At 36.8% G+C, this 16,096-nt stretch overlaps 1 protein-coding gene across 10 annotated transcripts in view; it reads right to left on the reverse strand.

Annotated features, from left to right (window-relative positions):
• RAPGEF6 (Rap guanine nucleotide exchange factor 6) overlaps positions 1-16,096 on the reverse strand; it is a 221,326-nt gene that overhangs the window by 18,298 nt on the left and 186,932 nt on the right. For 7 of the 10 annotated variants that reach the window (XM_055430398.2, XM_055430392.2, XM_088838824.1 and 4 more), the window contains 4 exons: positions 10,888-11,099; positions 6,513-6,636; positions 4,157-4,180; positions 431-651 (listed from right to left, as the gene is read on the reverse strand). In XM_055430398.2, coding sequence (XP_055286373.2) covers positions 431-651; positions 4,157-4,180; positions 6,513-6,636; positions 10,888-11,099 — 581 coding nt within the window. The remainder of the gene's footprint in view (positions 1-430; positions 652-4,156; positions 4,181-6,512; positions 6,637-10,887; positions 11,100-16,096) is intronic. The other 3 variants (XM_055430393.2, XM_088838822.1, XM_088838826.1) reach the window with 1 other exon arrangement.

The following is a 16,096-nucleotide window of genomic DNA, read 5'->3' on the forward strand; positions in this document are numbered from 1 at the left end:
GAAAAGATCAGATTTTTCTTTTTTTTACCTTATGTACTGATACCCATAATTTACTGTATTTTTTCAGTTGGTAAATATCTGTAAAATTCTTAGAAAAGGGAAACTTTTCACTTATTTTACTTTTCACTTAGGGATGAAAATAAGAACATTCTCAAAGAGAAAGACTCCTCTATAATGTTTCAGTCTTTTTAAAAGATTTTATGATGCTTTTCAAAGAACTATATTTAGACTCCATTTCCTACACAGAGAAATCATCAGGAATGGATGAGAATTCAGTTTCTGATTAACATGATGACATGATGTTTGAGGTATGTCAGTAAACTTTAGTGAGTGAAGGTTAATTTTCTTGGGACTTCAGCATAATACTAGAAAAATAAATTTCTATTTTGTTGTGCTGTTTAGTATCATGTAAGTGAAAACTTGTACTTACAGGTACCATATGCAGGCTCCCATTGTAATGACATCATCTGGAACTTCTCTTCGTCTGTCTCTACATCCAGACTGGAAAGATACTGCTTCACTTTCCTTGCCATTTGGGCATCTTCATATAGCTTTTTAGCATTAAGCAGAGAGCTACGGCGTGACCTTTTTTTGTGAGCACCTCCCTGAACATCCAGCATGTTTGAATTTGTGCTGCCTTGACTCAGTGACCTGTAAGATGAAGATTGCAATAATGGGCTATAAAGATGCTAATTAAGTACAGCAGACTGAAGATTAAAAGAATTCTGTTCTGTTAATGCGATTGCATGCTGATGCAAATGAGTTAAAAGATGAAAAGCATTAATGCAAAGTAATATGTCACACATGGCAATGTTCTGAGTTTTAAGATTCAGCAAAGTGTAGAACTCAAAAGGATAAGTTAACAATTCCCCTCAAAGCAACAAATTCCATCAGACCTATATTTGGTGCCTTCCAACCCATAGGACAATTATGACAAGTGAAAGCATTCCTTGGCCCTGAGGCCACCCACACTCTGAAGATATGTCAAGAGCCTGATTGGGCAAGTGCACCCTGAGCCAGATCTCTGCACCAGGGTTCTTCAGCATGGGAGTTTCTAGAGCAGCTCTAGTGGTATGTGCTGCTCTGGACGTGCTACTGCCATTATCATGTCTGTGTACAGCAGACCTACTCTGAGCACGCTCCAATGTTACCTGTAACCAGATTTTGGCCAAACTTTAAAGAGAACAACCAGTAAGAAAAGTAACACCATTTATATTCAAGTCAATATAGTCAGAGATCAGAAACAGCAGTAAAAAGCTACTCAATGCTTCCACTCACATATGAATTGGTGAGGCAACATGTGGCCTCTAGGGCTGGGGATATGAGATCTTTCTTCTGCAGTGCCTCTGAATGTGATGGAACTACAAGTTGGGTAGGAATTACTACAGTTCAAACAAGCTAATAAAGCTTCACATCCAAGTCTACTCTTTTCAGCAAGCTTTCTTCTGCAACAACTATATCTAGAACCACTGGAAAACAGGAATTGCAGTGCTATTTGTCCTCTGTAACAAAGATGGCAAACACAAAGTCATAGAAGATTTTTATTTTAAAGGCAATTGCCATTCTAAAATAATGAAGTTATCTATGGGTTTTCAAAGTTAGCCTCCCAATTACCCAAAGATACTAAAAATAGACCACAATCATATAATCTGTTTTTTTCCATGCTCACATAGCCCATTTTAAAAACACTCTAAAATCCTAATAGTTTCACTTCAGATTAAGTGAAATAAAACTGAAAAAAATGTTTTCTTTCACAATTTTAAGATCTTTAAAAGACTCTGTCGTACAGTGGATGGAAACTTGCAATTGTTACTGGTCAGGCAGAAACTGTGACATGTTTGTTGCTACTTACACAGCAGAAATTTCAAAATTTGAATCGTTTGGAAAAAATCCAACAGCACTAGTGAATACACCCTTAAACTTCAGGAAACAAAGGATTATAAGGCTGTAGTGACTCTAACTAAAGTTCAGCAACATTCCTGAAGTAAGTGTCAAAAGGAAGCTAGCCCTGAATATTTGCAAAGCCAGCCTAAGAGCCCAGCATCAGCAGCTTTTTGTTCTTTTATGGCTTGTTTAAAGAAATGTGGCATTACCTATGTATCTGATGGCACAAAAGGCAATACTGTGCATGGGAAAAAACCCCAGAAACTAACAACTCTAAAAGTGATTCAGAAGATTCATATTCTAAATAGGAAAAAGTTTTAGAAAGACCTACACCAATTTAATTCACTTAATTTTTCCTTATTAATGTAAAAAAAGTGTTATGTGACAAAAATACATACCTAATTTATATAAGAACTCTTAACAAGTAAAAATTCTCACTATTAAGAAGGCACTGCAGTGATTTTTCTTAGTGGTACATAAAATAGTAGTGGTCCTGACAACTGATGTCTTAGATTCAAAGAAATGCAGTAAAATCAACTCCCAACATTTAAGTACAAATTTTAATCAAATATTTAATAATTTTACCTAAGTTGATATAAAAAGGTGCCTAGAAATCTAGGATATAGACAAAATTTCAATAAATGAAACACTGTGATAAATGACAAAGAAATGTCTTTTAATCTACTTTCAAAATGCTTTGATATAAAGAAAATATCCAGTGCTGCAAACATCATACAATGTAATCAAATGCTGAATGACTAGTGGGCGTGTTACACAAGTCATTCAAACACCCCAAATCCCCACTAAGATACACTGTCCAAGTATTCTTCATCATAGTAATGTTAGGAATCTATTTCTGTTTTCAATGAGAAGAACCAGAAAAGACCAAGACATAAATGTACAGTATAGAAGAAAACACATGAGAAACACACAAAGAAGGGAAGAAGTAAAAGAAAATTCAAGTTTACTAAGTTTTAATAGAAAACAAAAGACCACAAACAAGACAAGACACAAAGTAAGTGGCTCACAAAAAATCCTTCATATATGTATTATAAAAGCATCTAACTTCATGATTCACTGTAATCTTAAAATAGCACAATTCTTATTTAATCCATTCATTCATAAAACCCATCTTTTCCTTCAACTAAAACTGAAAAGACTAGATATATGACTTATAAGATAGCTAACTATGACAGATCTGTAAGCGGAGATCTGAAACTACTTGAAAAACAAAAGGTGTCATTTTCTGAATCTATTTCAGTTTAAAGAGAGATAAGGGAGCCTTTAATTAAAAGTGGTAGGAATTTAAAATAGAATTATACCAATGCTGTATATCTCATAGTATTAGTGGATCTGAGCAATTAAAATAATCTATTTCAATTATTTACTATCTAAATTCTATAGTATAGTTTGGATAAAGGCTGCAGCTGATGGAAAATGTACCCTTTGTAAACAACTTTCTTATCCATTTTCAGTCATGTCCGACTCTTTGCTATATATAGTCCACCAGGCTCCTCCGTCCATGGGATTCTCCAGGCAAGAATACTGGAGTGGGTTGTCATTTCCTTCTCCAGGGGATCTTCCTGACCCAGGGATCGAACTGAGGTCTCCTGCATTGCAGGCAGACGCTTTAACCTCTGAGCCACCAGGGAAGCTCATAAATAATCCTCTATTTCAATTATTTACTATCTCAATTCCATAGTATGTTTGGATAAAGGCTACAGCTGATGGAAAATGTACCCTTTATAAACAACTTTCTTATCCATTTTAATTCACTTAAATATTTATTTTTATAAATATGGCATGTGAATAAAATGGTGTGGACTCTGGAATCAGACTATCACCAATAATGAATTAGAATCCAGTACAGTGAGCTCTAGGAATTTGGACAACTCTGTCTTCCCCATTTGTACATGGGAATACCAGTATCTATTTCATAAAGCAGCTACAGAATTCAATAATTCATATAGAGTGCTTAGAGAAGTATATAGGAAGCACACAACAATATATGCTGTCATCATCATATAACTGACTCTGCTAAATTAAAATCTAAAAGGGACTTATGGGATGTCAATCGTGGAAAAGTAAAGGGACAAAAAAGCTAGTTCTATCACTATTTCCTCCTTGTTAGCAAAAGGCATTTGTCAGGAATGTAGGTTGACAGGGTTAATAGGACACATGCTATTTTACGTGCGTGCATTAATGAAAAGGATGCAATATACGTTAAGAGTTGAACAACCTTCATTCCAGTTGCATTCATCTCTACACTTACCCCAGACTCCGCCACCTCTTCTTCCTGTAAGCAAGAGCCACAAACATTGAAGCGTGTGTTTGAATAGGAAAGCACAGAAAAAAGACAACAGTTGAAAGTCAGAGAAACAATGGAGACAGAACAGAACAGAAAAACTTTACTAGAAAAAAATGGTAGCTTAACAGTAAAATGACTTTAATGGAATACAAGGTGGCAAAATGAATTATGACATGTACTGAGGAGCAAAAAACTCCACAATATTTAAAAGTGTGCTTTTAGACCAATTATGTTTTAAATACCTAATTCATTTAGAGGCTTATATTAATAACAAGCTTAACAGAAAATATTTATTACAAGTTTCCAGGGAAACTTTAAAAGAAAGAATACAACTTTTGAATTTTTTTCAAAGGTATTTTAGAGCCATTCATTTAAGTGAGAGGATGAAATTACAAGGAACATAAAGATTCATAATTTTAAGTGCAGAAATTTCTGACAATGTATTCAAGAAATTTTGAACAAAGCCAACTTAAAATGTAAGTATAAATATATCATGAAAATCTTTATGATTTTGTTTCTCCTTACACTATATTTGGGCTAAATCAAGATTCTTTATAACATTTTTATTCTCATTTTTTTTGCCCTTTCCTCTCTACCACCTGATTGGTCTGAGCATATCCCAGGCTTGTACCCAATAAGCTCCAGCTGTGGCCAGCCCCAAATCTGTTTTCTCAGTCAGCACACTGACTACTGTTGCATTACTTTGTCCACACTACATAATATATATATCACCAAAATGGCCAAATACTTGCTTAAAGAAAGCTACTATGTTTCAGTACTAGCTGACAAAATCAATTTAGGAAAAGTTCAGCCTCAGTTCAGTTCAGTTGCTCAGTCGTGTCTGACTCTCCGTGACCCCATGAATCAGAGCACGCCAGGCCTCCCTGTCCATCACCAACTCCCGGAGTACACTCAAACTCATGTCCACAGCCCTTTATTCCTTCTATAGTTATTTCTCCAGCCTACCTAACTATAAAAGTTTTATTTTTTCCTACACTGTCTTCTATTCTAGGCTAGGCCATTCAAGGGAACAGACAAGTTTATTGATTTCCTCCTTTGCTCATTTCTGAGGCATAGCTGGTACTTAGAAAATTATCAACTGGTATGGCAGGCTCACAAATTCATTCAGAAACCAGGGTGCTAAAACACATGAGTAGACAGATGTCTGTGTAAGATAACAGGGAATGGTGGAGCCACTGTACAGGGATGTATAACAAAAACAAAAATTTAAAAACAAAGAAACAAACAAATCCTCCAAGTTTGCTTTGGTCCTTGGTTCTTAAGTCTTCTGCTTCTATACTGCTGAGCAATGGCACCTCTCATTACATGCAGTGATCAGGGGCAAAAGTGGGCAACTGGGTAGGGAAAAGGAGATATGACACAGTCCTTCCTTCATACTTTGAGAATTTCTGAACTAGAGCAACCATCAGGTCAACTACTTCTAAAAACAGACTCCTGAACTGTGGTTTAAACAAAACAAAAATTAAGAAAACAATCCTGACACACGCTGATTCTACCTGGTTACAACTCCATCTCTAACTTTTTGTTTCCTTAGTAGACTGTATTTCTTTTAAGTCACTGAAATTGTGTCTGCTTTGGCAAACATTTCGTTTTTAAAGCCCTTAGGTACTAAAGCTATACACACAGGCCCAGAAGAAAATCAGATAAAAATTACTAAGAAAAGTAATTTACTTTAAGTTTCATATAATTTGAGGAGGCATTTGTTACTACATGAAAGGTGAATTTTAAAAAGCATTCATAGAAGATCAGGTTAATAGTGAACACAATATTTTCATTTTTATTAAAGATACAGTATCCTTAAATCTGCACTTTCTATAAGTACCCTGACTTGAGACAAAGGAATATATTTTAGAAGAATAAAGTAGAACTTATATAGATATAGAACTTTAAAAATATTCAATAAAAATCAAAGACATGCAGATTAATACTTCACACATGTGGTTAGAATCAGATGAAAGTGTCTGTTTTCTCTGATAACTTCAAAAAAGATCAGCAATTTACTTATATTTAAGTTAGATGACATTTTAAGTAACAATAACAATACAGAACTATATATGTTCTCAAAAAAATTAATAGAGAACTAGGGTTCGAATCTCAGTAATTTATGTCATCCTGGACACATTATCTAACTGCTCTGAGCTTCAGTTTCTTTATAGGTAAAGGGCAGGCCAATACTACCAACCTTTAAAGGTTATTATAAAGCACTTAATACAGTGCACAATAAATGGCAGATGGCCAATAAATGAAAAAGATCACTTTCAATGCCACTCTGTAACACTTACACACTTCAATGCCATACCTCTGTCGGAACATCATAGCTGGATCCATGTTAGCAGAAGTCATTCGAACAACCTGACGAATTTCCTTGGCAATCATTCTGAGCTTCTCAAAATTTACCAAACCATCAACTTTGGAATCATTTCCTACAGAATAAAAGTAATTTTTTTAACTCCCAAAATTAAACTATCTATATAAAGGTAGCAGAAGTCAAGCCATTATTCCTGGAGGCACAAATCAGAGCCTTTATCAAACTGCCACTTTTGGTTTTAAGAATTGATAAACCCATATATGGTTTAATCCTACTCTCAAGGAATGACCTAATGGGAGGAATCCTATTCCTACGGAAATAATGATTACGAATACTAGAAAGTGATAAAACTGTGCATAGTTTCTAAAAGCCATTTCTTCATTACATTGCAGGCACACCTAGTAAAAAGTGCAGCTCCTCAATTCTAGCTCTCCAGATGCTCAGCTCACTCAAGCAGGTACCTGCATCTATTGTTTTGGCAACAAAGTTAAAAGCACTTAAAAACTTAGGTTTCTACCAGGGGTCAAAAAGAGTGACCTTTGGGCTTACCTAGTCCAGTATGGTTGCTATGGTTTACAGTGATTTAAAAAATTGTAAAATGAGTTGTCAACACTTAAGAAATGGAAGACATTCCACGAAAATAAGAATTTCTGACTTATGTGGAAGAAAGAGAGTGGATGGTATGTGGGGGATTAAATAATAGCACGTCTGTTTTCCAAGTGGTAACAGTTAAAATTAAGAGAGGGATGGCTCACAGGGACAGACATCTTCAAGTCTGCCATGCACATGCCCTTCCCCCAGAATTTGAATTTACAATCATGACTTTAATCATTAAACACAAATTTGCTTGTTCATAAGTTACATAAATTTTGTCTTATTAAGTAGTTCTCTGAGAAAAAAATTCATACAACTTTCAAAATGGTCTACTTTTCTTTGATAAGAACAGGAATGACACCAGACTTAGCCTACATGTGGGCTTACCCAGTTCAAACCACAAGGCAAAAAATTATATGCTCAAAGGGTAATCTAACTGTCTTTTTTCCACATCTATCTTTAACAGCTGGTGTGACCCTATTTATTTCCCATGGTGGGCCCTGAGGTGTCTCTGTGGAACACTTGAGTCCCTGAAGCCAAGATGGAAACCCACATGGGTCTGAACACACAATGGGCTCCCTTTCTGTAGTAAGTGGTGCCTATCTATTGGACATACAAACTGTTCAAGGTCTCAAAATGAGTTGGAAACAAACTGACAACGCAAAATACTTTCAAGTCATATAAACATGTTTTGAGGGAACATGTAAGAAAATATATTTGAAGCCTCTAATAATAATATTTTCTTAAGAAAAAGAAGTAATAATGAAATCAGAGGCAGTATAATTAGTTAATTGGTATGACACACCTGATGAGAACAGTTAGAAAAGTTCACCAAAAATAGAAGAAATACGTTGAGTCATAAAAAACTATCAAGGCAGTGAGGATCTGAAGAAATAATGAAGATGTGTAGCAAGTTTAGAATTTCCAGTGCTCCACCTACAGGCCTCTGCTGATTTCAGAAAATGTGATAATGAGCTGAAAAACGGAGCAATGCCACCCTGACTTCTGAAGTTAGAGAACAACTTAAGTCTAGATAAATCTTCAGTTCTTTGGGATGGGATCTTGAAGGGATACACACAGACACAGACAGACACACACATATAGACACACGCACAAACGTATATCCTGGAACTAAAGATAAGCAAAATATAGACTGGATAAAAGTTCAATGTTACATTATCTCAAAATGTGAAAATGGTTTAAAGTGATTTTTGGATTGCCAGCACTCCTAGCTGCCTGGCAGAATCAAGTTTTAATTCTCTCTGGAGAAACGGAATATTGTCTGAAATCCTAGAGTGTTTCTGTAATTTTTTTATATACAACATTCATTTGGCCAAAAATAACCAGGTACATTTGGTGAAAATTTAACATGATTGAAATGAAATGCAAGAGGAAAAAAACGACAACAGAAAGACTCATTAAAAAAAAAACAAAACACCTAGATTATGGAGTTACTAGAGACAGACATTAAAGTAACTGGTGAATATGTGCAAGGTTATAAAAAACAACACTGAGAACTCTGGTAGAAAACATGAAGATAAAAAATGAATTTAAATTATAAATCTGGGGGGAAAGACCAATAACTGAAATAAGGAATATGATGTTGAATTTAACAGTAAGTCAGACATAGTTGAAGAAATAATTTACAAGTTGGATATTAGGCTAGGAGAATATTCCAGAATAAAAAAAAAATATCCAGGTGAGATAAAATCAAAGTGCTGTACACAGTCATGTAATAGCAAAACTAGAGAAAAACAGAGATAGAGAGAAGAGAATATTTTAAAGCAGCTATTAAAGGAGGGTAGATTACTGTCAAAAACAACAAATAAGACTGACAGTTGACTTCGAAAAATAACAGTGGAAGTCGGGAGATAATTTTGTTATCTTAAAATGTTGAAAGATAACTGCCAATCAAAATTGTGCCTTAAGAATGAATATTAATTAAAGACATTTTTTCAGATAAACAAAAACCAAGATTTTTTCAGATAAACAAAAACCAAGATTTGATTTTAGGCCAATCAAAATTGTGCCTTAAGAATGAATATTAATTAAAGACATTTTTTTCAGATAAACAAAAACCAGTAGACTTGCACGTAAGAAAATAATAATCAGTGTTCTTACAGGGAGAAAAATCCTCAACCACAGGAAAACTTTGAAATTCAGGAAGGGGAAAAAACAGTAACAATATCATCACACTAAATAAATAGCAACTTTACTAAACAATATTAGTAACAAGTGGGATTTAAAGGCATGGCAACAACTATATAAATCGAGAGGTGAGAGAATGGGTATTTGGATGGTCTAAGTTCTTGCACTGCCTGACACACAGAAAAGTACTATTGAATACTATTCAAATTAGTATCAGCAAGTATCAAAGTTGTAATGTATAGTGTAACACTAGAAAATTAGCAAAATAGTGTGTAGTCAGCAAGTTAATGGAGGACAAATACCACTCACAAAAAAACAATTAAGAGGAGTATAAAATACACTGCTGACTCAACAGACATGAGTTTGAGCAAGCTCCAGGATTTGGTGATGGACAGGAAAGCCTGGCATGCTGCAGTCCATGGGGTCAAAGAGTCAGACACAACTAAGCGACTGAATTGAGACTACATGGCAAAAGACTAATAAATTAGGTTTTTAAAACTCAAAACGTGTTGTTCATCAGAATATTAAGAGAGTCAAAGGCAAGCCATACTGTATATATACATATAGGACTTACACAAAATCCTTAAAAGGTGTATTAGAGAAAGAGAACCTTATGAAATATAGGCAAGAAATTGAACTGAATGGATAAAAGAGAACAAATAAATATACAGAAGGGTGTCCAGCCTCAGGAGTAATCAGAGAAATGAACATTAAATCACATCAAGATATAATTACACACCTACTGAAATGGGTAGAAATAAAAAGAATGAATTTATCAGGTACTTGAGACAGCGAGGAACAATAAGAATGTTCATGTCACTGCCAGTGTTCCACTTTAGTGGATTAACCCCAAACTGTCTCCCAAAGTTGATTGTATGAATATTCATAAATTTCACTGTGAATTATATTGAACAAAAATGCATGTGTAGTATGAGATATGTGAAAGCATATTCACAGCAGCATTATTTGTATTGAATGAACAGTGGAAACTATCAAATGCTCATCAACAGATTGAACAAATCCACTGTATTGCATTTATGTAATGCAAATAGTTTTGAATAATGAACTACAATTGCACACAAAAACATGCAAGAATATCATCACACAAGTCTAATGCTCACCAAAATAATCCAGAAGCCAAAACAAAAATTAAAACAAAAAATATACTCTGTGGATATATAAAGCTCAAGAACAGGTAAAACCACTGTATTAGAAGTCAACACAAGTATCTTTGGGGAAGATGAAGGTGGTAAATGGGAAGGGGCACAAGTGGGGCTGCTGGGAGGGAGGCAATGTTGTTCTTTGACTGGGTGCTGGTTACCTGAGTGTTTGCTTTGTCATAATCCATTAAGTTGCTCACTTGTTTGCAGTACTTTTCTGTATGTGTTCAGTAACTAAAAAAAGAAGTTGGAAGTCTGATCTTGGTTATGTGTGAGCTGCACTGGGTAAAAACCGACATCTGTTGTTATCAATAATGTGGGTTTTTCCTAAGATTTACTACATTTAATTAGGTAAAGCTTTTAGTGACTTACAATCAATAGACTGAAAAATATATTAAATACATTATAATTCTGTAGAATTAGCTGAAACTAAGCATGCTAATTTTCAAGTAACTTTCAAATACCTTCATGTAGAAATGTCATATCTTTCTTGACGACAGGAAAGAGTGGAATAATTGGAGGCTGCATGCTTTGACTACTAAGAATATTTCTGTATTTTGCCATGTTTCTGGATGGATCAAAAAGGTCTTGCAGATCTTGAAAGTGTTTCTCATACTTGCTTGGTAACTTTTCCCAAGTCCCTCTGAGTCGTGCTACAGATGCCAGGTTCAAACCACTGCCGAAGATGAGAATAAGAACATTAAAAAGAGGCTTGCAAGAGAGGGAGGAAACAGGTCAGGTAAGTATATAAACCAGTTTTTTCTAATGAAGCTAAAATAAGCAGACATATTTTTCAATATGTTGAAATAAACAGTAGAACCATAAAAAAATAAAAGGGACTCCTTGATCTTAAAACAAGAAAAACTTTCTTCAAAGGAACTACATTATGTGCCAATGGTTGTATATGGCCTTTTTTTAAGGGTGCATGTAAATGACAAGTACAGTAAATCCATTAAACATATTTAACTTAAAAATAAACTTCAAGTATCACAATGTTTTTGTATGTTTTACTTAGAAATAATTTTATGGAGACATTACTTATTTGAAAGTGGTGTATGGGATAACAAGTGCTATATGAATATAAGTGAGGCAAGTTCTGAGACTGAAAGCCTTCTTTGAAATTTTGGCCATTCATGTCCCTGCTTTCAATATTTCTATAGGTTCTAATCCTGTTGTCTGTCAGGCCTCGATATACTCAATGTCTCCTCTTTTGTTCTCAGCTACCTGATCAATGCAAAGAAATAGAGGAAAACAACAGAATGGGAAAGACTAGAGATCTCTTCAAGAAAATTAGATACCAAAGGAACATTTCATGCAAAGATGGGTTCGATAAATGACAGAAATGGTACAGATATAACAGAAGCAGAAGATATTAAGAAGAGGTGGCAAGAATACACAGAAGAACTGTACAAAAAAGAGCTTCACGACCCAGATAATCACGATGGTGTGACCACTCACATGGGAGCCAGACATCCTGGAATGTGAAGTCAAGTGGGCCTTAGAAAGCATCACTACGAACAAAGCTAGTGGAGGTGATGAATTCCAGTTGAGCTATTTCAAATCCTGAAAGATGATGCTGTGAAAGCGCTGCATTCAATATGTCAGCAAATTTGGAAAACTCAGCAGTGGCCACAGGACTGGAAAAGGTCAGTTTTCATTCTAATCCCAAAGAAAGGCAATGCCAAAGAATGCTCACACTACCACACAATTGTACTTATCTCACACACTAGTAAAGTCATGCTCAAAATTCTCTAAGCCAGGCTTCACCAACACGTGAACCGTGAACTTCCAGATGTTCAAGCTGCTTTTAGAAGAGGCAGAGGAACCAGAGATCAAATTGCCAACATCCACTGGATCATGGAAAAAGCAAGAAAATTCCAGAAAACCATCTATTCCTGCTTTATTGACTATGCTAAAGCCTTTGACTGTGTGGATCACAATAAACTGTGGAAAATTCTGAAAGAGATGGGAATACCAGACCACCTGACATGCCTCTTGAGAAACCTATATGCTGGTCAGGAAGCAACATTTAGAACTGGACATGGAACAGACTGGTTCCAAATAGGAAAAGGAGTACGTCAAGGCTGTATATTGTCACCCTGCTTATTTAACTTATGATGTGATTCATGGGGTCGCAAAGAGTCGGACACGACTGAGCAACTGAACTGAACTGAATTGATGCAGAGTACATCATGAGAAATGCAGGGCTGGAAGAAGCACAAGCTGGAATCAAGATTGCTGGGAGAAATATCAATAACCTCAGATATGCTGATGACACCACCCTTATGGCAGAACGTGAAGAGGAACTAAAAAGCCTCTTGATGAAAGTGAAAGAGAGTGAAAAAGTTGGCTTGAAGCTCAACATTCAGAAAACTAGGATCATGGCATCTGGTCCCACTGCTTCATAGGAAATAGATGGGAAAACAGTGGAAGCAGTGTCAGACTTTATTTTTTTGGGCTCCAAAATCACTGCCGATGCTGACTGCAGCCATGAAATTAAAAGACGCTTACTCTTTGGAAGGAAAGTTATGACCAACCTAGACAGCATATTAAAAAGCAGAGACATTACTTTGCCAACAAAGGTCCGTCTAGTCAAGGCTATGGTTTTTCCAGTAGTCATATGGATGTGAGAGTTGGACTGTGAAGAAAGCTGATCACCGAAGAATTGATGCTTTTGAACTGTGGTGCTGGAGAAGACTCTTGAGAGTCCCTTGGACTGCAAGGAGGTCCAGCCAGTCCATCCTAAAGGAGATCGTTCCTGGGTGTTCATTGGAAGGACTGATGCTAAAGCTGAAACTCCAATACTTTAGCCACCTCATGCAACGAGTTGACTCACTGGAAAAGACCCTGATGCTGGGAGGCATTGGGGGTGGGAGGAAAAGAGGACGACAGAGAATGAGATGGCTGGATGGCATCATCGACTCGATGGACATGAGTCTGAGTGAACTCCGGGAGTTGGTGATGGACAGGGAGGCCTGGCGTGCTGCAATTCAAGGGGTCGCAAAGAGTCAGACAGGACTGAGCGACTGAACTGAACTCAACCTGACTTTTAGCTATACCACAGAATTTAAAATGTTCTCTTGACTTATGATTTTAAACTGTGGAATTAGGATATCACTGTTCCCTCTGTTTCTTAGAAATAATCTCAAAAACTATAAGGATGAACAAGAGAAATGCAGATTTCATTTCCACCAAAACTTAAGAGATATCGGTAACTCCTAAACACATTAGAATGGCTATCAAAAAATAGTCAAGTCAAATCTAAGTATGCAAAATGCTGAAAAAGGAGGCTTGCAGCTGAAGATTTCAATGGAAGCTGTAAACCATAGCGCTCTAAAGCAGGTAACTTACTCCAAAGGCAAAACCAGCAATCCCTTATTTGGAACAACAAAGCAGGGTCCATAGACTGATAGAATTAGGAAGGGGCTGGACTCTTGTTCTTCACCAGGGAATGTCAGAGAAAGTAAGATTTCAAACAGTGTATGCAGTGATACATCTTGGCTAGAAGCAGTTTAATAGTGACACAAGATACAGAGAGAAACTGAGTTGTAAGCAGCCATAAAACTGTGTATCTCCATTTGCTGGAGAGAAGTTAAGGGTAAAAAAAAATTCACATACAAGCACTATTTCTGCTCGCCTGGAACACTTCCCTGGCTCCTCTCCCATATGAATCTCCTGCAGATAAGACGGTACAGGAAAACTCATGTCCTTCAAAAATAAGGAGTGAATAAAGGAGCTATAACATGCTGCTACGAGGAAAAACACAGACCATAAAGAAGGAAAAGGTTCCAACAATAAAAACTGGGACTGACTAATGACCCTAGTATCCATGATTCAAATGAATTAATAAAGTAAACAAAGAACATTCAATGATGTGTTATAAGAGTTTAAGAAAAATATATATTGATTTAAAAAATTAACAAGTTCAGGAAAAACTGGAAGAAAAAACACAACTATCAGAAAAAAGAAGGCAATACTGGAATCTACAGAAAGAAAAAGATACTGCTAAAACCTTGAGTAAGTGTCTCAAAAGGACTGACAAAAAGCCATCGATGGAAATGGTCAGAGTTGAACAACAGAGAAAATAGGCTTCCCTGGTGGCTCAGATGGTAAAGACTCTGTCTGCAATGCAGCTGACCTGCGTACGATCCCTGGGTTAGGAAGATCCCCTGGAGAGGAAAACGGCAACACACTCCAGTCCTTGCCTGAAGAATCCCATGGACAGAGGAGCCTGGCAGGCTACAGTCCATGGGGTTGAAGAGAGTCGGACACGACTGAGCGACTAACACTTTCAGTTTCTTTTCAGAGAAAAAATAATGGATATGGAAGACAAAGGCAATCTAAAATTTATATAATTGGTATCCTTGAAGAAGGAAACAAAAATAATGGAACTGAAAAAAATCTTCAAAAGTATAATTTGAGAAAACCATCCAGGAACAAACGAACTTAATCTACAGAATAGGTACCACAGTTTCAGAGAACCTGACACAAAACTAAATGAGATGCAGAAACACCCATGGAAAGGTAAATGACTTCAGAGATAAGGAAATGAAATGGGAAGTAAACTCTGAAACCTACACAACTATATGAAACACTACTTGTAGAGCAATTACCTATGAGGTTCCCAAGAAATAACATGTTAGAAAAGAACTTTAAAGCCAGATAAAGTGACAGTGAAGTTCAAAAGCAACAGAAAAATATTTTGAATATGCTTCAGTTCATTTCAGTCGCTCAGTCGTGTCCGACTCTTTGCGATCCCATGAATCACAGCACGCCAGGCCTCCCTGTCCATCACCAACTCCTGGAGTTCACTCAAACTCATGTCCATCCAGTCGGTGATGCCATCCAGCCATCTCATTCTCTGTCGTCCCCTTCTCCTCCCACCCCCAATCCTTCCCAGCATCAGTCTTTTCCAATGAGTCAATTCGTCGCAAGAGGTGGCCAAAGTATTGGAGTTTCAGCTTTAGCATCAGTCCTTCCAATGAACACCCAGAACTGATCTCCTCTAGAATGGACTGGTTGGATCTCCATGCAGTCCAAGGGACTCTTAAGAGTCTTCTCCAACACCACAGTGCTTAGGTTATATCATTTCCAAAAGCATTTTTAAGAAATGATTAGAAAACAAAATTCAGTCAAGAGATAAGGGGAAAGAGTGATGTTATAGTGTCATAAAACATCCCTACCCCAACAACAAAAATTCAGCATCTATCCATGAACAGTGGGACCCAGAAACATGGACCAAGGGACTGGAGAGGAGACTTACCCACCAGCATACTGGGCATAGGCAGGCAGATTTGGGTATGGGAGTGGGGAAGATAGAGGAGACTATGAAATGGTTCCGGCCCCTTTCAGCTATGGACTGGGAACATATGCAGAACACTGACTTGGTTGGTCACAGTCAGACAAGAGGGACTTTGTGAAGTCCAGGTTTCCAGAGGATAAGTTCGAGCACTCCACTGAAGTAGACCAGAAGAGTGTAAGTGCAATGGGATAGGAACAGCTTGACTTTGTTGGCATCACTCCTCCCCCGAAGAAGCATTATTTCTGTTGCTGTTCAGTTCTGAGTCATGTCCGACTCTTTGCAATCCCATGACTGCAGCATGCCAGGCTTCCCTGTCCTTCACCACCTCCTGGAGCTTGCTCAAACTCACGTCCATAGAGTTGGTGATGCTA

The sequence above is a fragment of the Moschus berezovskii genome, chromosome 8 (assembly GCF_049115385.1).
Source record: "Moschus berezovskii isolate FMDL1 chromosome 8, NW_MosBer_1.0, whole genome shotgun sequence".
Classification (NCBI taxonomy): Eukaryota; Metazoa; Chordata; class Mammalia; order Artiodactyla; family Moschidae; genus Moschus; species Moschus berezovskii.